Source organism: Elephas maximus, chromosome 3 (assembly GCF_024166365.1).
Source record: "Elephas maximus indicus isolate mEleMax1 chromosome 3, mEleMax1 primary haplotype, whole genome shotgun sequence".
Lineage (NCBI taxonomy): Eukaryota > Metazoa > Chordata > Mammalia > Proboscidea > Elephantidae > Elephas > Elephas maximus.
In genome coordinates this window covers 52180560-52203706 of record NC_064821.1, presented here as the reverse complement: position 1 = coordinate 52203706, position 23147 = coordinate 52180560, and the positions used below count along the sequence as shown (strand labels likewise).

General features: G+C 40.1%; 1 protein-coding gene across 6 annotated transcripts in view; it reads right to left on the bottom strand.

Annotated features, from left to right (window-relative positions):
* Positions 1 to 23147, bottom strand: part of VPS13D (vacuolar protein sorting 13 homolog D) — a 273685-nt gene that overhangs the window by 165992 nt on the left and 84546 nt on the right. For 4 of the 6 annotated variants that reach the window (XM_049877954.1, XM_049877958.1, XM_049877955.1 and 1 more), the window contains 10 exons: positions 22781 to 22870; positions 20152 to 20292; positions 17972 to 18094; positions 15528 to 15602; positions 11163 to 11265; positions 10010 to 10162; positions 7337 to 7472; positions 5992 to 6039; positions 3825 to 3975; positions 3421 to 3631 (listed from right to left, as the gene is read on the bottom strand). In XM_049877954.1, coding sequence (XP_049733911.1) covers positions 3421 to 3631; positions 3825 to 3975; positions 5992 to 6039; positions 7337 to 7472; positions 10010 to 10162; positions 11163 to 11265; positions 15528 to 15602; positions 17972 to 18094; positions 20152 to 20292; positions 22781 to 22870 — 1231 coding nt within the window. Of the gene's footprint in view, positions 1 to 3420; positions 3632 to 3824; positions 3976 to 5991; positions 6040 to 7336; positions 7473 to 10009; positions 10163 to 11162; positions 11269 to 15527; positions 15603 to 17971; positions 18095 to 20151; positions 20293 to 22780; positions 22871 to 23147 lie in introns of all 6 variants that reach the window. The other 2 variants (XM_049877956.1, XM_049877957.1) reach the window with 2 other exon arrangements.

Below are 23147 nucleotides of genomic sequence, written 5' to 3'. Positions count from 1 at the left end.
TAAAATAAATTATTTTTAAAAAAACTTCATTGCATCAGCAGTTCATTCTTTTTCATTGCCTTTTTACTAGTATACCATTTTAGGAATATACAATTTTTAATTTATCTGTCATCCTGCTGATAGTCATTTGGGTTGTTTCCAGTTTAGGACTAACATGAACATTCTTGCACAAGTATTTTTGTGGACATATACCTTCATTTCTCTTAGGTAAATACCTGGGAGTGAAACTGCTGGGTCACAGGCAGATGTGTTCCGAACTTTTATAAGAAACCACCAAACGTTTCTCCAAAGTGGTTGTAACATTTTACATTCCTACCAGCTACTGTACAAGAGGTCCAGTTGCTCCATATCCTTGTCAACATTTGATGTTGTCTTTTTTATTTTAGCCATTTTACTGAGAGTAAAAGGCTACTCACTGTGGTTCTGATTTGCATTTCCCTGATAATTAATGATGCTGAACATCTTTTTTTTTTGACTGACCATCTGTGTATCTTCCTCTGTGAACTGTCAATTCAAATTTTTTGCCTATTCTTTTTATCAGGTTGTTTAACTTTTAATTGTTGATTTTTAGGAATCTTTCATATATTCTAGGAGCCCTGGTGATGGCTGACTGCTAACTGAAAGGTCGGTGGTTCAAAACCACCATCGGCTCCACGGGAGTAAGATGTGGCAGTCTCCTTCCATAAAGATTTATGGCCTCAGGAATCCTATGGGGTTACTATGAGTTGGAATCGACTCAATGGCAGTAGGTTGGCTGGGTCATATATTATACAGAAATTTTGAATTATTTTCCTAATTCTGAGGCTTGTCTATTCATTTTCTTATTGGTGTCTTCTGATGAACCAAAATTTTGACTTTAACAAAGTCCAAATTATCAAGTTTCTCTTTGATGTTTAGTGTTGCCCATGTAAGAAATCTTTGCCTATCCCAAGGCCATAAGGACATTTTGCTTTGTTTCTTCTAAAGCTTTACAATTCTGAGTTTTACACTTACGTCTATGGCCCTAATTAATTTTTATTTAGTAAGTGAGATAGAGGTTGAGGTTCATTTTTTCCATGCTGTTGTTGTTGTTGTTAGGTGCCATCAAGCTGACTCTAACTCATAGTGACCCCATGTGACAAAGCAGAATGCCCCATGGGGTTTTCTAGGCTGTAATTTTTACAGAAGCAGATAGCCAAGGCTTCTTTCCATGGAGCCGCTAGGTGAGTCAGAATTGCCAATCTTTCAATTAGCAGCTAAGCGTTCACTGTTGCACCACCAGGGCTGCTTCTTTTTTCCATATGTATATCCAGTTGTTCCAGCAATATCTGCTTGGTCAACTTCCTTCCCCCCATTAGACTGACTTGACACCTCGGTTGAAAATCAAGTCACCATATATGTATGTGCCCATTTCTGAATTCTTTTTACTTTTCCATTGATCTATATTTCTATCTTTATGCCAATAACCCACTGTCTTAAATTATTGTGGCTTTATAGTAAGCCACAAAACCAGGCTGTGTACATCCCCCAACTGTTCTTTTTCAAGATGTCATTGAATGCTTTATCCAGATCCTCTGCACTACCATATAAATTTTAGAATTAGCTTGTCTATTTTTTCAAAACAGCCGACTGGAATTTTGACAGGGATTGTGTTGTATTGTAGATCAATTTAGTGAGAATGGAAATCTTAACAATATTGAGTCTTCTAATCCATGAACTTGGCATGTCTTTTCATTTATTTAGGTCTTCCTTAATTTCTCTCAGCAAAGTTTTGTAATTTTTAGCACAGAAGGCATCACTCATTAGATTGATTCCTGGGTATTTAATGTGTTGTGATTCTATTGCAAATGATATTTTTTCAAAATCGCATTTTCCGGTGGCTAGAATAATATAATTCATTTCTGTATATAGACCTTGAACCCTGAAATCTTGACAAAATCATTTCCTAGGTCTAGTAATTTTCTTACACATCCCATGGTATTTTCTACATACACAATTGTGTCATTTGCAAATAGCAGCCTTACTTCTTTTCAGATCTTTACGCTTTCTAATTTATCTTTTTTTGCCTCATTGCAATGGCTAGGACTACTACTGTGATGTTGAATAGAGTGTCATGTTTCTGATCGTAAGGGAAAAGAGCAAAATGTTTCACCATTAAGTATGATGTCTACCTGTAGGTTTTTCATATGTCTTTTTTTAGTAGAACAAAAAGTTCCCTTCAATTCCTAATTGGCTGAGCATCATCATGAATGAGTGCTGATTTCTGTCAAATGCCTTTTCTGCATTTACTGAGATGATCTTATCATGTTTTTTCACTTTTAGTTTGTTGATATGGTGAATTACATTTACTGATTTTCAAATATTAAGTTAACCTTACTTTCCTGAGATAAACCCCACATACTGGATTTTATCTGCTAGTATTCTGTTAATGATTTTTGCATTTCTCTTCATGGGGGATACAGGTCCGTAGTTTTCTTATAGTAATATCTTATTTCAGTTGTTGAGTGAAGAGTTCTACAAAAGCCAATCAGGACAAGTTGACTGACAGTATTTTTTAAATCTTTTAGACCTTTATGAATTTTTTTCCCCCTCTATAAATTACCAAGAGGGAAATATTTAAATCTCCAACAAGAGCTGTGTATTTATCTATTTCCCCCTTTAGTCTGTTAACAGTTGGCGAAGCTGACTAGGGGGTCTACTAGATTTCTTTATACTATTCTTGTACTTCTTCTGTAAGTTTAAACGAAATGCCTATCTTCATTATAAAGAAAACTAAAGCACATAATCACTAATCTTAGAACCTAAACTAGACTTACAACCTAAGTTTAGAAAGATCTAGCAATAGCAATCCAGTAATTTTTTCAACATGGAATCTAGCAACATATGACATGTACTCTTCAGAAGGGCAAAACAGGGGTCTGATGGTTACAATACTAGGTACATGAACCTTCATCCAAATTCCTTTGAAATGTCTTATTCAAAAATTCTCAAACCCAAATTTTGATTCCCAATTTAGGAAAGGGACCTGGTGGTTTTTTGTTTTTTTTCCTCCCTACATGTTCTCTCTTTACGCTCATGCGTACATACACATTTCTAATCTTGTAGTGTGAGTAGTATGGTTGTTGCTTATTTCTCCATAAATATTAGATAATAAGCAACCTCCCCACCCCTGTCAAGGGTTAACCCTTGAGTTCTTATGACCTTTTTTTTTAATTTTTATCGTGATGAAAAACCTCTCAAACTATTCACCACTTCAGCAATTTCTACATGTATATCTTATGAACTCTTAACACAAGAACTTAAGGAATAAAAACTTTTGGGTTTTAAATAAGCACAATTGAGTCACTAAGGGCTATCAGAGAAAGAATGCTAATATAGTCAACCTGAAAGGAAAAAAGGGGGTGGGCAATATTTACATGCCATTGCAGTGGTCATGCATACCTGAAGAATCGGCTTTTTTCCGTGTCCATAGAGTGGCACTCTCGTTTGCTGCTACTAACCTCCATGGTCTTCACTACATTGGTCCAGTGAATGGGAGCCTTACAGAAGAAAACACCCAATCCTTTGGGCCGAGCCTGTAGCCGCCAAGAAGTGAGGTGTAAAGGCACAGCAAAGGAATCCCCTGGCATGACAGCTGGAAGCACCACTGGCTCTGCCACAGAAATAAGCGTTAGCGCTGTGAGGCGATGGTCCTCCACCCCAAAGGGACCACAGCTCAGCATAAAAGGAAGACAGACTACATGCACTGACTGCTTGGGAAGATACCCACTGGGAAAAAAGGGCCCTGACAACGGCCAGCAAGTGTTTATTGAGCATTTACTATGCTCTAGACACTCAGAACTTACTGTCTGGAGCTGATGGGCTGTCCAGTCTTAGCTCCATTGGTGTCTCAAGTTTGTTCCTTACAATGAGGGCTGAGCGGACAGTGATCACTTTCCGAGCACTGCCTTCCATAGTCACTGCAAAGACCACCCGGACAGGTGGGAGAGACGAGAACTGTGAAAAAGAGAAAAAATAGGGGCATAGCTATGCTTTTGAAACAACATGCAACAATATTAATCAGAATGCCTAAATCAAAAGCGTCTTACAAGCATCTTATTATTACTACAGTCCTCCAGTGGAATTACATTTACTAAACCTTGAAATCACTCAGCTTTAATGGGAGTGAACATGCTATACATTTACAGTATCAAAAATAGCCAACTCTATACTTCTATAAAAAATAATCTACTCAGATGTGATAGCACAAAGTATACCACAAAGAAAACCAGTCCTAGGCCCCTAGACACATTATAAGGAACTTCACCTAAGACCATTATGATAACCTATCAAATCTTCCAGACTTCCTACAATTTAGTAAGAAAGTATCTGCTGGAGGTTCTCCTTGATTCATAATGTCCTTGGGTTCCTACGCATCAGTCCTTATACTGACACTGTGAACAGGGCTTGTTTTCAACTCTACTGGAAGAGAATGTAATGAAGATCATCCAAAACAACTAAAAGGTCAGAAACATTTAGGCAGAATTTTGCAAAACATTAAATGATTTACCTTGTGTGGTATTTTTCTCCTAGATTAATATTAAAGTGAGAAAACACTCTTTGAACACTAATAATGGGTTGGATAAATGACCATATATAAATAGAAGGAAGTCTTTTGAAATTAAAACTTATCTTCATAAAATCTAAAGGGTGTATAAATAAAGAGTTCTCTGTAGTTGGTGTGCCCTTCACAGGAACGATTTTTTCCCCCCCATAAATGTCATAAAATTTACTCTCTAGGTCCAGGCACTGTTAGATGACTGCCTATAGAAAAGCTAACACTTGTATTTCAAAGAACTTTAAAAACAAGCTTCTCTTTTTTCACAATAACTTTCTAAGTTCTGTTCAATAATCACTCTTTTATAAACAGCACACTGAGACTCAGAAACTCAATATATAGTGGAGGGAAATTATTTATTTTTGGTCTTGGGTTGCAGCCACTGCTTTCTTCTTTCCATATGTTCGTTCACATATTCAATGAACACATTTTCTGTTGCTGCAATGTGCCAGAAATTAAAAAAAAAAAAAAAGTATAAAATTCCAAATTAGGTACACCAAAAGAGAAAGCTTCTAAAACTATTATTTTTAGAATGAGTGTCCAGAACATACTGACAATGCTTTTTTATTAGAGAAACAAATGTCTCCACATCTAAGCTTTTCATACTGCCAACTTTTTATTAAAACAAACAGTATGTGAAAACCAACCTAATAAACCCATAAAATGAAGAGCTCCATGTTTTGAACCAAGACTTCCAGGAAGTCCAAATGAAAGGGCAAACTATAATTTTCTGGAGTGTTTTCAGAGGGACTCAATCCTGGTCACAATTATCACCAAAGTTCAAGCTTCTACTGAGCCCATGTAATAATGCCCCACTAAAGCCAAGGCCCAAGAACAATCATTTTAAACCTTAATACTGTTGCCTCCAGGCCTGCCTGAAATTTCACATTTCAAAACCTACTATCCTCAGGGAGAAGTTGTAAGCAAAAACCAGAATACAGTTCTTAATGTCATCATATGATGATTTTCAAAAGCCAAACAAGAAAAAAAAAATCTAATTTTCATTCTTAGACACATTTATGACCTTTGGACCCAAACCTATGGAATGCATATAGCCATGCAAGGGTTGATTTATACTTGAACTTAAAAGGAAAAGGAGACCTTGGATGGCCACATATGCCTTTTCTTCTCATTCCCTGTAATACTCAGTTTCACATACCAACCTTAGGTGAAAAACATTTTCTTGCAAGTTCCTGCAAAAGGAAGGTAATCACTAATCAACAAGGGCAAAGAGAAATTCCAAATCACATATATGGCATAAAGTCTCTGATCATCAAGAAATATATATCAAAATGGCATATGTTTTGTTACATACATACTACCAAAAAAAGAAAGAAAGAAATATGTATCGGTGATGGTCCAGGCACGGTACATACACTCAGTAAACATAGCTGACAGTAGGAAATCATACTCACATAAACCTGGGGATGTATAATATTTGTTCTGCTGCTTGGGCTGCCGATCTAAAAGGATTCCAAAAGTTAGAGAGTCAGCACAGACCTAAGATAACAGGCATCACTAAATTCAATCACAATATCATTTGCTTGAAAGCGTGGTGTTTGTAAACACTCTCAGGTAAAGTGTGGTTTATGATGAAGATAAAACATCTTATTTTTGAAGATATGGGAAAAGCAACACTGTCTTCACTTTATAACCATTCAGTGGATTCAAAACTTCAATGCGCTAGAATGGTATCTATGGGGGAGGGGGGAATTAGGCCTCTCATTGACAGACATGAATGTGGGGCAGAAAAGTAAGAGAGAAAGAAGCTTTTTCCAAGAAACTTCAGGCATCAGAGAGGAATGACGGAAACAAAGACTTGGAGAACAGCATTTCCCAGGAATACTTCTCATGAAGAAAGCAAGCCTGAGGAAAGCTGCAACATCTCTGGCAGATCTTCTCTTTCTTACTCGTGACTGGCTACCCAAAATGGTTTGCAATTATCCCGTGAGGTGCGAACGACGACTGGGTGGGAGCACCCACAGTGGCTACATCAGCCAGGACACCGGGCTCCATGGCACACACCTACATCATCTGGCCTTCCTACCCCTGGGCTGGGGTAAAGTTAGGGCAAAGGTGTGCAAGAGTACGTGTGATCAGAAATAAAGTGACAGGGGACATCTGTCTTTGTGCCACTGGGGAGGGTTTGAGGACACACAGCAAGAAGGAGAAAGGAGCAGTGTTATAAGAAATGTAAAGGAGACAGTGTATAAAGGAAAGACAATGTGTGAAATAAAGCCAGACATACTTGGCAGGCCAGTGAGCTGCCCGTCAGGTCAGCTGAGTATGCAATGGATCTCCACAGGCGAGCTGTTATGTGTTAACACCAATTTAACCTTGTTTTTCTACAGAAATTAACCACTGCCTGGCTTATCTCTATATTGGCTACCAGTGCCTATGACTGAGCTGAAATAATATGAAGTCTACCCATTGCCATGGAGTTCATTCCGACTCATAGCGACCCTATGGGACTGAGTAGAACTGTCCCGTAGGGTTTCCAAGGCTGTAAATCTTTACAGAAGCCGGCTGCCACCTCTTTTTCCACTGAGGGGCTGGTGGGTTTGAACCACCAACCTTCTGGTTAGCAGCCGAGTGCTTAACCACTGAGCCACCAGGGCTCCTAATCTTAAGTCTAGGGGGAAATAAAGAACATTTCACTAAAGCCAGGCTATTACATGTTTAATCATTGGACTGCTTGGCTTTAAGGGCTGTGGCCACGGCACAGTGATGCCATTAAATACCCATTCTACAGTCACGCACCGTAGAAGACGATGAATTCTTGTCTGGTGCTGCGTATCGGAAAAAGGTCCCAACTTTATCCACAGACACTGGGCTCACTTGCTCCCAGCCATTTACTCTCACTTGCAGTTGATGAATCCGGAGGTCATGGGTGTGTCTATTTGGTGAAACACAGAAAGTGACATTAAGCACACTCAAGAAGGGAAGAAAAGTACAAGCAAAGTCTCCAATCTGATTGACTATACTATGACATAAAAACCCAGGTGGCAAAACCTTTTGGGGAGTACATAACGCAAAGGAAATCAAGAGAATATTTTAACTGGGTTTTGCACTTACAACACAGATTGAAAGATCTGTAAAGCTTGCGCAAGACTGCAGGGGCACCTACCTTCCTACCACAAAAATCATGCAAAGCTCGTAACACCGGCCCATGTCGCTCCACCATCAGCCCCCTCACCAATTTATAAAACAGTGACATCAGCTAAAATCATTTCAGTGGGGTAGTAAAAATGCTGTGCTGACAATTTAATCACACAACCATACCCTTAGAAACGCATAAAACAACAACTCTTCTTGGTTCCTTTGTTGAACGTCCTCCTTCTCTTAGAACCACATCTAGCTGTTTGGCTCCAGCCCCATATGGCTGTAGACAGGTTATGTGAGACAGAGCCCTCAGAGTTTTAGGGCTGAAGTGCTCGGCCAAAATTGGAGCAGAAGGCAGTGGGCAGAACAGGAGGAACAGGAGGAAATTGCACGTTTAATTCTATTTTAGATTTTGCCTAATTCAAGCCAGAAGCCTGAAACGGGGAACTGAATTTGAGGCTGACAGGAAGGGGAGAAGGAGGGAGTAAGGTAGAGTGTGCCAAAGTGGGGTGGGGGGGGGGGAGCTAGAGAAGACATTTATTTTGATAAATCCAAGCAGAACAGTGGAGCTTGAAATGGGTTGCAAAACAGAGAAACTAAAAAAACAGAAGTGACAAAGAGGTCAAACCCTTTCTGATACCAGAGAGACAGGCTGACTGAGAAATATTGCCAACTGTTCCATAGTTAGCTTCTCTGAAATCTTCATAGAAGAACAGGAAAATGCACACCATCTCTGGAAACGCTAACATAGATTCCAGGCCCATGCGCCCAGCAGAGTGATCTTTGTTCAAACATTTTTTTCTTGCAAAATCCCTGGGGGCCCATGTGTTCAGTGTCCTTGCTACGAAGAGTAGTATGTACTGGTATGAAGGTGCACAAAAGGAAGAAGTGTTTGACTTGGGACCAGGTTTGCACACAAAGGCTTAATGCACCATGAGAAGCATATGACCATAGAAGGCTGGAGCCAAGTTCTTAAATTTCAGCTCAGCTTGAAAGCAAATAGGAGGTTCAAATATTGAAATCTTAACCTATTCACAAAAGGAGCCCTAGTGGCACAGCAGTTAAAGCACTCAGCTGCTATCCAAAAGGTTGGCGGTTTGAACCCGCCATCTGCTCCACAGGAGAAAGATGCGGCAGTCTGCTTCGGTATAGATTACAGCCTTGGAAACCCTATGGGGCAGTTCTACGCTGTCTATGGGGTCGTTATGAGTCAAAATCAACTCGATGGCAACAGGTTTTGTTTTTTTTTTAACCTATTCACTACCCACTGGGTAGGCCTTCCATTTAAAAATGTTTGCAAATAATGGGACACTTTATTAGACATTTTATAATCTCTGAGTAATTGGACATCACCTTCTCTCGCATTTCCTCTAGTCTTCTGGCTGGCTATGTCAGGAGTTCATCAGCTGGCAGTCTCCCTAGATGAATTACTCTTATTCTTCTTGAATCAGAACATCTAATCATCGTTGGCTTTACTTCCTGAAAACTTCTGCTTGCTAAAAGTACTATGCAGCATATATGTATCTTAAAATTGAAATCAACACGCTTTAGGAACCTCTGAAGAATATGTGACATCATGAAAAACAGGCCAGGATGCAAAGAACTTGAGAATTATTATATAGCCTGTCTATGCATCAATGAAATCATGTGAAACACACAGGTTATCACCCTCACACATCAAATACATTTCAAATGTATTTCCAAGATAGCAAGGCAATCTTTACCTTTTTAAAAAGGAAACACTCACCTTTAAAATATCTTTTAAAAAGAAAACATTAAAGTCATCAATAAGAAAAGTGAGAAGGCAGTCATTGATACTTATTTTTTTTATTATAGAAAAAATATAACAAAATTTGCCATTTTAACTATTTTTAAGGGTACAATTCAGTGGCATTAATTACATTTACAATGCTGTGCAAGCCTCACCACTATCTATTTCCGAAACTTCTTCATCACCCCACAGAAAATCCATACACATTAAGTAATAACTCCCCAATGCCTCCCTTCCCCCACTCAGCCTCTGGGAACCATGAATCTACTTTCTATCTCTAGGAATTTGCCTATTCTAGATATTTCAGATAAAGAGAATCATACAATATTTGTCCTTTTGTGTCTGGCTTACTTCATTTAGCACAATGTTTTCAAAGTCCATCCATGTTGTGGCATGTCTCAGAACTTCATTCCTTTTTATGGCGGAATAATACTCATTGTATTACAAATCCCATTTTGTTTATCCATTCATCTGTTGATGGACACTTGGATTGTTCCCACCTTTTGGCTATTGTGAATAACTTTTTTTTTTTTAAGGGAGAAGAATAAACCCTGCTTTACCTGTGTCTTAGCTTTCCTCTTGCTTCAAATTCAAAGGGAATCTCTTCACCAGTGAGGACTTCTCGCCATTCACTAACATTGTGGCCATCATCAAGCAATGTTCCATTCTCTTCTGGAACTAGCCCTGGACTCCCACTGTGAGACAGTGCAGCCCTGGAACCAAATCAGATGGTATCAGATCGTCCTTCTTCCTCCCTGACTCTCTTACATAGACCTCTGTGCTGGGCTCCAAGCCCTCCCAGGAATAACAATAAGGCTATATAATCTGCCTGTAAAGGATGGTCTACAAGGGCAGGAACTAAAGTCACCTTCATGGTCAGTCACAACTTACTGGCAACTTTGAATATGGCTGAAAGCTACAACTACAAAATCACTCACCACCAGCAGCAGTAGAGTTTGGTACACAGGGTGCTATGCAAACTAACGCATGATTTTTAAAAAGTAGCAGTAAGTTACCATCCAGAATTTAACAGACCTAAACTAAGTAAAAAACAAAAAACAATTCTTCACCTTCAGAGCATTATTACACTTTGTGGATGCAGGAGAAATGTGGTTTCAAATCAGTGGATTGTGTTACTTACTTCATTACCTAAACTGGAAAGATCAGCGTGTATTTGCAAAGTTGAGCCAAGGTCTCAACAGGCAGAAAGTTGTCACAGAGGTTCTCACTTGGCTTAGGTAAACTCTCATTTGTTCTCTAAACTCCACCCAATTCCATCTGGGCTGAAGTGTGTTTTAGGTTTGGAAGATTATTCTTTTTGGGGAGAAATGTTCTCAAAGCAGTCTTGGAAGAAGAATGAAAAAATGTTTGGTTTAATAACCATATACCATTACTTAAAGGCTGAAGGTTAAAAAAAGACTGAGGAGGGAAGGCAGAAAGACTCTCCTATCCACACGTCCTACTCATGCCCTTAATCTGCTTGACTTTTACTTTAAGTGTAATGCATTCCAGGATCAAGATCATAATTTGGGTATTTCAGACTTAAGACCTACTTCTCTGACTACAGATTCTACACAGAATCGGAACCTCCATCAGAAATCCCAGCAACATGGTAAGTGACTGATCCAAACATAACCCTTGCTCTGCTGGGCTAGGACACAGGAGGCTTCAGGGGCAGAGACGGCTCAGAGCAACAGACTGGGTGCTCCTTACCTGGTGGGCGTGGTGGTCAGGGTGGCAAACCACAAAGTGCATCCCGTGTGATTTCTGAGAGCAAAAGGGACAAAGGGCTGCCGACGCTTGGGGGTCTTCACCTCTGCTAAGAAAAAAAAGAAGGCTGTTAGCACATGCCTGTATCTGAGTGGCAAAGGTCCTCCCCGTACCTGGAGACACCGCCCAGAATTGCTTCTTGTGCAAAGGGGCCAAAGGTGGAGGAAAGAAGAAACTGCCACAGGTGTAAAGATAGGACAAATAGAAGGTCCACGTATTTGCTGCCTGTTAAGGCATGACTCACGGGAGAGACGTGGCAATCTGCTTCCGTAAAGATTTACAGCCCTGGGAACCCTACGGGCAGTTCTGCTCTGTCCTAGGGTTGCTATGAGTCACTATCGACTTGATGGCAGTGGGTAGAGGATGACTTGGTCCCACCCTCTGACAACCAGTTGTGACATGTGACCACCTCTGCTAGTCACCAATTCTCCCACACCTCTCATGGATAAAGCCTCCAGAAGGAAGGTATTAGGACCTAACTTGGCTGGAATCGAGAAAAAAACAGAAATAGAAAGAACAGGAATGATTCTGTTCTCCAATATTACTCCCCAAAAATACATTCTAAATAGGTAAGCCAAATGATGGCAAGATATACCACACATACTTAGTTAAACTTGCCCAAAAAGCCTTTATGTTAATACTTCTCTTCAAACAAACATTATATTATGCATATAAGCTGAACTGTGATTTAGCAAAATAAAAACATTCTTCCCTGTTCTCTATATTTTTCCCCCTCTCTGAAAAACCAGAGCTATCCCATCCTAAAGCTTTTTAAATGAAAATTTAGTTCATTTTCACTGACCACCTAGTATATGGTGGGTACTATGGAAGCTACTGGTGGCTACTGGAAACCCTGGTGGCGTAGTAGTTAAGAGCTATGGCTGCTAGCCAAAAGGCCAGCAGTTCAAATCCAGCGGGTGCTCCGTGGAAACCGTATGTGGCAGCTCTTCTTGGTCCTGTTGGGTCACTATGACTCAGAACTGACTTGACGGCAACAGGTTTGGTTTTGCTTTTTTTTTTTAATGGATGCTACCAAAGCAATCATTGCTAACTGAAAGGTCAGCAATTCGAAACTACCAGCCGCTTGGTGGGAGAAAGATGGGGCAGTCTGCTCCTATAAAGATTGGCAGCCCTGGGAACCCTATGGGCTCGCTATGAGTGGGAATCGACTCGACGGCAGTGGGTTTGGTTTTTGGTTTGGATGGAGGCTTCAAAAGGAGCATAAAATCTTCTTTTCACAAAAGAGCTTCTAGTTGGGTAAACTGAAGAGGAACACTGATCGTTACAGGACTCTAACTAATCAAATGCTAGAGTGTTGGCCTGTCTGTAAATGCTGTAAGAAATCAGAGAAGCGCAAGGCCAGGATGGCCAGAGGGCTGCCTCGGGAGCCGTCTATCAGCACCAATGCCCGTGCGGTGTGGTCTGAGTCGGGACACAGAACCACAAGCTGATGAGAAGAGGTGCCTCTGCTCCTCTTAGTCAGCGCCTGCATCTCCTCTACTGCCACGAAAAGTGAGAGCAGCGAAAGCCAGAGAGGCCACAGCACCCAGAGGAGGGAAGCTTCCCGGCAGCATGCTCACACCACATCGCGCACCAACAAAAAGGGCGCGGCCCAACTGCATTTTGTGTCCAGCTTTAAAGCACAAAAGGAGCCCTGGTGGATCAGCGGTTAAGCGCTCAGCTGCTAACCTCAAAGTAGAAAGATGTGGCAAACTGCTTCCACAAAGATTATAGCCTTGGAAAGCCTATGGGGCAGTTCTACTCTGTCCTATAGGGTCGCTATGAGTCAGAATCGACTTGACCGCAGTGGGTGTGTGGGTTTGGTTTTTCTGGTTTCAAAGCACAAAGAGAGCCTGAGCGAGACCATGACTCAATGGTCTGCAGCTGTGGGGAAATGACATCTAGAGGTGACGGCAGGCGCTGACTGAGGAGAACATTAGAGCAAAATTAAATTCATCTCACAGGGCCAGCTGCTGCCTGCCAACAGCAGGGTGAAAGCAAAGTGCAGCACACACAGCTTGTTACTACCTCCAGAGTGAGCGCCGGGGCAGCATCGTAAAAATCAGTAATTACCCGTGCCTTTTAAAAATCAATCACTTTCTTTTTATCCCTTTTTATCTCTTCAAAAGTTTTCAGGAGTTAGCACTACAAACACTGCAAAGCAAGCAGTTTCAGGTTAAGGCAAGTTCTATTTTGGGAGCAACCAGGGTTCAAGGGAGTCTGAGGAACAGTGATATGCTAAATAACCTTGCAGTCTCAGGTGTGACTCCACTGTTTTGTTGTCAGTCGCTTAGAGACACCCCAAATATTTCTGAAAGATAATCTTCACCTAGGATATACCCATTTCTCACCCCAGTGGCCTCACTTAGTTCCCAAGGTTTGCTTTTAAAAAAAAAAAAGTACTCAAGTAGAAAATTAAGGAGTAGCTGTGAGGCTGCTGACAAGAGCAGAGGGGAAGTAAAAAATTTAAGAGCTGTCTGAAGGGTAAACAGCATTTACTGTGGCACTTTGAAAGGCGCCTCCCACTCCACGTGCACTGAGAGAGCTGCTTTTATTACAGTAGATAAAGGACCCAGGAGGAAAAGAAGCCAGATGTGCTTTCATATCCCACTGTGAGCCAGACTGTAAGTTTCCATTTGCAAATTAGATTTAAAAAGAACAGGTGGCAAGTGGCTTTGATCAGCGAGTAATAACAGCATCAAGTGCTGGGAATCGACATAAAAGAATTCACAGGTCCACTGCTTTGGAATTAACTAGCATGGGCACACACTGCTTGGGTCACCCAGCTCTTGAAGTCAACAGACATACCACCACAGACTTCAGTGACCCACTTCTCTAAGGATAAAAATTTGCACACAAATCCAGAACCAACACCAGGGGGTAAATCTGGCAACTCCAGCATCAGGGTCCAAAGTGTGTATCTGCCGTTGGTACAGCACCAGAGACAAAAATTCCCAAGCCCATCAAGGAGAACACCATTCCCTGGTGGCCTCGGAAAATCTGCCTCTGGAGACCAACCCTCATTTCTTCATGGGCTGAGAGAACTTAAAGCTCCTCCTGTCCAAGTTCAGCTCCAAATGCCTCGTTTTACAGGGTAATTTGGCCATTATAAACAATGTAGGTTTTCATGCTATAGAAGCAGCTCAGTTGATCAGAAAGGACCTGGTTTGTAAACCATAAGAAATAGATTAAAGTCCCAGGCCTGCCACTAGCAGTCATGTGAATGAAGACAAATTACTTAAGTCTCTCTGTCTTCATCAGCTAAACAGGAATAATGCTTTGCTTAGCCTGAAAGGTTAAGTAACATACAGAAAAGCTTATGAGTACCAATTCATGAATAAATGAAGATTCAGTCATAGGCTTTCTGTGTGAGCCCTCCCTTAAACATCCATCCTGGTAAAACCTTCCGGGGGGTCGGGGGAGCCATCGTACTGCCCCCCACGTATCAATAACCCTGTCTGTACTCTTGAGGGTCGCTATGAGTCGGAATCGACTCGACGGCACTGGGTTACTGGGTGGGACTCTTGGTAGATGAAGCTCAAATGGCTTTTTTTTAATAAAATACACCATGACCTAGGATCTGGTGTCAGCCAAGTACAAACATAAATCATTCAAATTAAATCACATTTCTTAAAACAAATGAAGACATGATTGTCTTGGGATTCCGATTCCTTAAGGTTTAAGGTATTTTCTACCATATTCACTTACCAGTCAAATTCTCAACAAACCTTAAAAGGTCAGAGATAGAAATAAAGAACATTTTCTTTTCTATCTCCTAAGCACCTAAACTCAATTCTAAAGAAATCAAGATTTGTGTCTAAGCAATTATTTACTGGGAAAGGTTTTCTTAGCTCTATTCTTGATCATCATAGCTCCTATTCCATAAAGCTCCTTGCATTACCATAAGAATAAATGTATTCTATAACCACTTTTTTTTTTTTTTTTTATAACCACAGACTTGCAACACTGCTTAATGGAGGATGTTTTTCTTCCGTTTACTTGCATTTCAACATAGGAAATGACGTCTAACTGACATTTGATATTTCTGCATCATACACTGTGGAGTTTATTCCATTTCCATCAAAGGTTAAGGCAGATGGAAGAGAGATACTATAAGAATTGGCGCACCACTTACTTCTGATGTAAGCTGCCACTCTGTTCATTGGTTGGAAATGTTCTTTCCTCTTACTAAGGCAAAGTACTCACAACTGGGTGTACCCAATTCGGCTCCCATTCACAGAAAATCAGTGTACAAGGCAGTTCTTGAGACAGGAACATAAAGCAAGCCCTCGCTTGGCTGTACTGTACCTCTAGCATAGATCTGGTGCTCTAGGTTAGTCAGACTGGCTGTGCTCCTAGTTCTAAGGTAGACAAGGGGGAGGCCTGGTAGACAGGAGAGACAAAGTTAGAGGGTAAGAATAAATACAGTGAATAAGAAGGCTCACCTCCAACACATAAGCACAAATAGAGTACATTATAAAAACGGCAAGCATCATGCAACTATACGGTCATTCCCTTCAGTGATTACTAAGAGTGCACGTGACAATGTGAAGAGGGCATTTTTTTTTTTTTTTTACGCCAGCCACTACAGTGAAGGCTGTGTCAAAGTAGCATGCTCTTTTTTTTTTTTCCTGAATTGGAGAAGAAAATGTATTCACAACACTTTCTGGAAAAATGACAAGCCTTTTGAGAATTTTTAATTTAAAGCATGTACCTTCTTAAATGGCAGAGACAAGTTACAAAAACCAATCAATACAGCCTTAGAGGGGATTACTCCATTCAAAATTGGAAAAGGCAAGTAGCAGAATGCTAATTCCCCAGGGTTCTCAAAAATTCAGAGCACAGAGTCAGTGTGATTCCAAATTTGAACAATCTCTATTAAGGAGTTATCACACAGTACTGTTTGAAGTTTAAATTAAAAATGGACGTTTTTAGAATATTTACATTTGAGATTTTTATAAAGTTTTCTTGGAATCTAAAACTAACAAATTCAATAAGGAGCCATGCTTTCCAGGTTTACCTGTGGAATCTCGGCCCTTACTGAACAAGGCCACCAATTATGTCAAAAATGAGGCCAATAGTTTCTTTCCCCTGCTAAAGAAACAGTAAGAAATCAGCAGCTCCTATAGGCTGAATTTCATATTAAGAATCTCTGTTCCAAGGGTTCATATTTGAAGCTGGCCTGAATAAAGAGCACAGCTTTTGTGGGACATGACTAAATGGTCTTGAATTTAAGACCTTAAAGTCTGTGATCAGCTCACCAAGGTTCAAGCCTACTGACTTTCCAAACAAACACCAACAATCATTTGAGCAGATCCATTAGAAGAATACAACTATATACCACCCAGGAATTTCCAGTAAGAAAAGAGGCTTGGATATTTAGGTACATTCAGTTATATCTAATTAAAAAGGTACATTACATCTTTATAAGCCTAAGTAACAATAAAAATGTATTATAAGTAAAAATGAAGCTTTAACTTAGCACTGGCATTTAACATAGATAAGGCAGCTTATTCACAAGAGAGAGCGAAAGAGAATAAAAGAAAAAAGAACAAAAAAAGAGAGGAACAAAAGAAAACCTTCACCAGAATCCTGAAGACTAGGCCTTCACAGTGTTTACACTGCCCTGGATTTAAGATCCCCACGTATGAACAATGTTCCTTAGAAACACACTTTCAGAGATACATTACATATTATAGAGATTATTCACAGCCTTCTGGGTAGACTATATTTTCTTGACACACAAATTGGGAAGGCTATAGGGAGGCAGAATTGAAGCCGATGATGTCTGAAAAGCCCTGGCTCCTAAAGCAATGACCTTGAGACTCAGAAGCAGCAGCCTGGGACTACAGAGAGCAAGCACAGCTGACATTTCTTTGTCTCTCCTTCTAGAAGTACAAGGCAGATAGAAAGTCCACTTATACACCCTGAGGAGAGATGAACCAGTTCAAATATTTCATACCCTAAGAAAACCCATCTTCCCATGACACGTTTGTAGACCAGATGGAATATTTAAGTATTCATGAGCTATGTGAAGTCCAGCCAAGACTCCCAAAAGAAACCACACTGAAAGAGCTAGGGCTGCATTAAATTTGGATGACAATGGCATGTGGAACAACTAAGGGTCATGCAGTTGTCCATCACAATTTCCCCAGCTCGGAGGAAAACTGAGCTCAGTGGTGAGGCATTAAACAAGGAAAGAAAACATCATTAACGGAGAACAAACAACTCCTCTTTCTTCAAGGAGCCAGGCATTCAATTCTTTTATACTTTATGAATACAATGTGTTCCTTTAAAAAAAATTTCCCCATGGGATCCTGCCATCTCCCCCCTTTACAAGAATATATACAAACCCTTCACCTTTTTTTTTTTTTTTTTTACCTAGATTTAGAAGACTGAAAAGAAATTCTAAACAGTCAAAAAATCTAATCAATTCAAAAGCCAATGCTTTGCTGAGTAAAACACAAACCCCCCCACGGCTGAGCTTGCTTTACTACCAGGGTCGCCCATTGAAACGCAATGTGACAAGAATTAAGGAATTGTCTGCTGCACATCCTTTCTTCCCCATAAAGGTGGGGTTAGAGCCCATATTAGAAGTTCAGTAGCTTGTACCAGAAAACTGCATCTTGCAAAGACTTGAATGGGACTATAGAAGATCATTTTTCCACAAAGAATAATGGTTCTATTTGGATTTCTCAGTGAAACATTGCTCAACAGCGATTTCATTAGACATCTGCAGAGAAAAATCTTACTTTGTCCAAAGCATGGTGGATCCACTGAAGAGCCCATCCAGTCTTCTGATTTCGTTGAATCTATTTCCTTGTCCTGTTTACAGTAATCTGCCATCCATGATTCTTTGGTACTAACATACTGGTCTAGGAAGAAGTCCCCAAAGATATTAAGAATAGAAGTATAAAAGATTGAGCATTCACATCAAATCATTTCAATTCAGCAGAGCAAGTTTTAATTGACTGCCTCACTGCATGCTAAGCACTAGGCTAGGGTCTAAGAAAATTTCTGCCCTAGAGAATTTCACATTAGTAGAAGAGATTAATGTTAACAAAACTAATATCACCACAAAACTATGCCACAATGTGAAAGGTACTAAAACAGATATAAATAACATTCTATGGGAGCACAGAGAGGGGGGATTTATTCTGCCTTTGTGGAAATGTGTGTGTGGCAGGGGGTGCGGGGCAGAGGGTTCCAAAGTCCAGAGAAATCTTCTGAGTGGTGGGAAACTTTGTTCTGGGCCTTGAAGGACAAGTAGAGATTAGAGTTTACCAGTGGGATTAGGGGTAGGGTGACATTCCAGGCAGAGGGAAAGACAACGAGATATGAAAGTACGTGGTACATTTACAGAACACTGAATACTCTTATGTGGACTCGGCACAGTATATTGGGGTATGGACATAACAAAGATGTCTAGAAAAGAGAACAGATTGATTTGTGAAGAACAGGGCATACCATGCTAAGGGCAAGGGTTTTGGGGGCAGAGAGGCCAGTTAGGAGGCTATTAAAAAAGTTAAACTCGGGAGGTTGAAATCCAGCTGACAGCTCTTATTTGAGGGGAGAACTATAATGGGACCAGCAGGTTGACAATGCACCATACCTGGATGAAGAACTTTTTTAAACTAATTAAGACACTATACTTTTGGAGCATGAATTATTATTTTCTGCCCTTCAGGTCTCAATATTTAGCTATAGATATGAGATTTAAACACTAACAGGTCACAGCGATGTTTTGGGGTTTCATCTCAGTACAAGGAATGAGGAATTGAAGGTTAAAAAAAAAAAAAAAAAAAACCAGTTTCATCACCGATGAGGATACTTTTTGGAAGATATTTTTAAATAGACAGATGCTCATCAGAAATACCAAGAAGAATGCTTTTGTCTGAAGGAAGCTCTTGTTTACTGCAGTTTTTCAAAGTACTACTAAACTTTGTGTAACCTTGCAGACTGACAGATGTGAGACACAATGCGCTGTCACAAATAATAGAATTTAGAAGGATTGTGAGGCGAATTTACTACACACAGGTGACATTACTATCTAGGCAACTGAACGTGTTAAATCTGATCATTTAAAGCAATGGTTTTAAATTTTTTGTATGGATAAAATTATAGTCTCATTTCACTATATACTCTCTCCCCCTTACTCTGACACAGGACGAGACAATGGACGTTCTAATATCCAGCCTCAACACAACTCGCACACTGAAGAAAATTCAGATTTGCAGCAGTATGTGTTCTCACTCAGAGGTAACTACAGCATTGCCAGCCATCAGATCTGCACAGATCAATAATTCCATTAATTAATGTGAATTTTCACAGCAAAGGTGGGCACTATCAGAGTGGTGATTATGTTACTCTACTTTAGAAGGACAGAGTGGTTCTGATTCAGTTTCATCTAATCTAGGAATGTGCAATTCAGTGTTGCCAAAGAAGCTTTCAGAACACATGCCATTAGCTTGGTGACCCTTTAACCAAGTCATTTTCATAGTCAGATCAACATGATATCTTACAGGAAACAGTACAGGCAACTTACCCTGCTATAAAGACAAGGTCCAAATCACACCTTTTAAGAATATTCTATAAATAGCTTCTGAGGGATAAATCTGAACTCACTGCCAGAACATTTAATAAAGCCAGTGACAAAGCATAGTGAGGAGAAAGATCATCACGGACACCTATGTTTCCAAAGTAGCCTAAGCTCTTGCTTGATCACTTACAGCATTAACATGGAATGCCAACTCTGTAACACTGGGCTGAGAAGAATCATAAGGCCAGGTTAGGGTTCATCAGACAAACACCCATGAAGAAGTGATGTCTGGCATGGGCCTTAGTACTGTCTAAACCAAGATTAACAGTCTTTCAGACAAGGAATTTGTGTACAAAAACGTTACCAATCTTCTAACGACAACCCTCTACTCACCAATTAGTACAGAAGTGATATTGATATCCAACCGGGGTTTGGCCTTGGCTTCCAGTTTCAGCCGAGGAGGATGGAGACGACTGGCTGCCTGTTGTTGCCAGGATACGGAGCACGGCCATGGCTCAATAAATGGCTCCCAGCCTAAAAGAACACAGGAAATAAGACATCTGTTCAGCAGATACAAGAGCTTATAGGGAAACGCTATTCACAAATGCTCAGCAAAAACAAACTATATAGCTTAATAGCTTTCTATTTCCAACTTAATCTCACAATGAAAGCACCATCTTCAGCTATGGGTCACCCTACAGATGGCTGGGCTGTCTAGAGGATATAAGTGGAAGAAGTTATATGTACCCCCACCATGGTCTTCCAGAAATGGTAGGAAGGAGGGCAAAGAGTATATATGCCTTCTGCTCAAGGGTAAGTAGTATCTACTCTTGGCCCTCTTAATGAAAAAAGTTTCAGACTCAGGTTGAAAAGTAATACAGTGGCATAAATACTAAAGTTGATTCTCCTGGTTACATCAATAATACATTAGTTGAGTCAAGTAGATATCTTTGAAGGGTCATTAACTTTTTATTTTAATCTTAAAATATATGTACAAAAAGTATATAAACAACACACATGTACAGTTTAAAAAATAATACCTCAAATTCTCATGTACCCAGCTTAAGAGAAAATCACAAGTTCCTCTGACGTCCCTGAGTGCCACTCCCCCACCTCATTTCCTCTCCCACCCAACTGCGGGTAGCAATTATCTTGAATTTTTCATTAATCATTCCCTTGCTCTTCTTTATGGTTTTAACACGTGTATATTTCTAAAGAGCACGATGATTACTTTGTTCTGTTCACAGTCTTTACCTAAATGGAATTCAAGAGTATGCATTTTTTCACAGCTTTCTACTTTTGCTCAACGACATGTCTTTGAGATTCATTTGTTTCGATGCACGCAGCTGCGGTACATTCGTTTTCACCACTGAACAGTAACCCATTAATAAACATACCACCATTTATTTATCCATTCTGCTGCTGAAAGACATTTAGCTGATTCCAGTTTTACTGCTATTAGGAAGAACACTACTAAAAGGAGTCTTGTACATATTTCCTAATAAAACCAAAAAACCAAACCCACTGCCATCAAGTCAATTCTGACTGATAGCAACCCTACAGGACAGAGTAGAACTGCCCGATAGAGTTTCCAAGGAGCGCCTGGTGGATTCAAACTGCCGACCTCTTGGTTAGCAGCCATAGCACTTAACTACTACACCACCAGGGTTTCCTGTTTCCTAATACACACTGGCCAAAGTTGTTCTAGGGTATACACTTAAAAGAAGTGTACTGCTGTGTTGTTGGGTATGCTCATACTCACAGTAGGAAGTAAGAGTTCTACTGCTCATATTCTCACCAATACTTAGTATTACTGTTCCACTTAGTTCTCGATAATCTGTTGGGTGTAAAATGGTACCTCATTGTGGTTCTAAAGGCTCGACTTTTCAAGAATAGTTAATTTTTAACGAATTTCCAAATACATTCTCTCCATCAGCCATAGACCAGCTGATTCACCTACCCAAATTCAACCCAATGTGCAGCATAAAGTAAGTACATTAGTCTCCTCACATCATTTATCGCTTAGTGGCCTGAATGTGTTCACGCAACTTTAAAAGTAAGCAATATGTGGTCTGAGAAAATAAATGATTCTCAGAAAAATAGCTACCATATGCCTTGCAAGAGTTTCTCTCAACTAGCAAGATCTGGGTCATTATTCTGAAGTTAAACATTTTGAACAATTAGGAAATAAGGGTGCCACCTTTAAGTACACCCAGAACAGAAAGGGGAAATGTTAACTAACATGTAAAAATAAATGTGACATGAACTCTAGAAGAAAAAGCAACAGCCCAACAACCAGGCCTAATTTCTCACTGAAATCGAAGGGAGCAATCACTCAGGCTTAAGCATTCGACTGCACAGCTCTGTTGACTCTGTCCACATCTACTAAGCATTCTGATGGGAATTTCTTTAAATGTTCTTAAGGCAAAGAACTTCACGGCTCAAACTGGTTGGCCCTGTTATACAATGATTCCTGAATGTCAACCTGTATAGCCCCTCGCCTTGGTTTTTCCAATGGATGGAAAGAGGCCTGAAAAAGCTTTGCAAAATATCCAGATTTTATGTCTCCTGAAAAATAGCTTGCTCTATCAACTGCGTTTTGCCAGAGGAGGTAGGTAGGGAAGATTATACATCATCCCTGACTCAGTACAGTCCTAATGAAACAAGTTCAATGAGGAGTGTGAGGAGACCTGAAGTTTAAGATGCTTACTGGGCATAAATCTCCTTTGAAATTCAGCTACTAACAATCAGGGCCAAGCAAAGGATCCTTTGCTATTGAGCAATTTTATGGTCTGGAATGAGCCAAACTCAAGGATCAAAAAGAAGTAACTATGAAAAGTTCTTTTTTAATACTTCAGTTGCAACATATCAGATAAGTTTTTAGAAAACTTGCAGTCACTTGCTCTTAATCTTTCCCTCTCCCGCCCCCTTTCCCTCATGTGAAATATCATGTAGTTATAAAGCCAGGCAATCATTTAAGTTAATTTTTTAAATCCCACAATAACATGCATTTTATACTGACCTGACAGGGCACGGTTATAGTAATCTCCAGAAAGGGTGAAGTGGGCGTAGCCTTCAGGGCTGGTTCTCACATGCTGAAGAAAATTCAGACCTGTAATGCAAGCCAATCTAGTGCAGCAGCAGGGCAGGGGCACCCCAAACTGTCTTTTGCAGACAAGTCACGTTAAAGATTAAAAAGAGATGTTAGTCGTATCTAATACTCATGGTCTCCTAGGAAAACATACAAAATGTTAATATTCTGTACATGATGGAATTTCGTAAATTTTTTAAAAAATATTATTCATGTTGATTACTGAGTTGATTGGCACTGTCTTAAATGTTATACCTGAGGCAACTGCCTCATTTGCCTCTCCCTAGAATCGACTCGA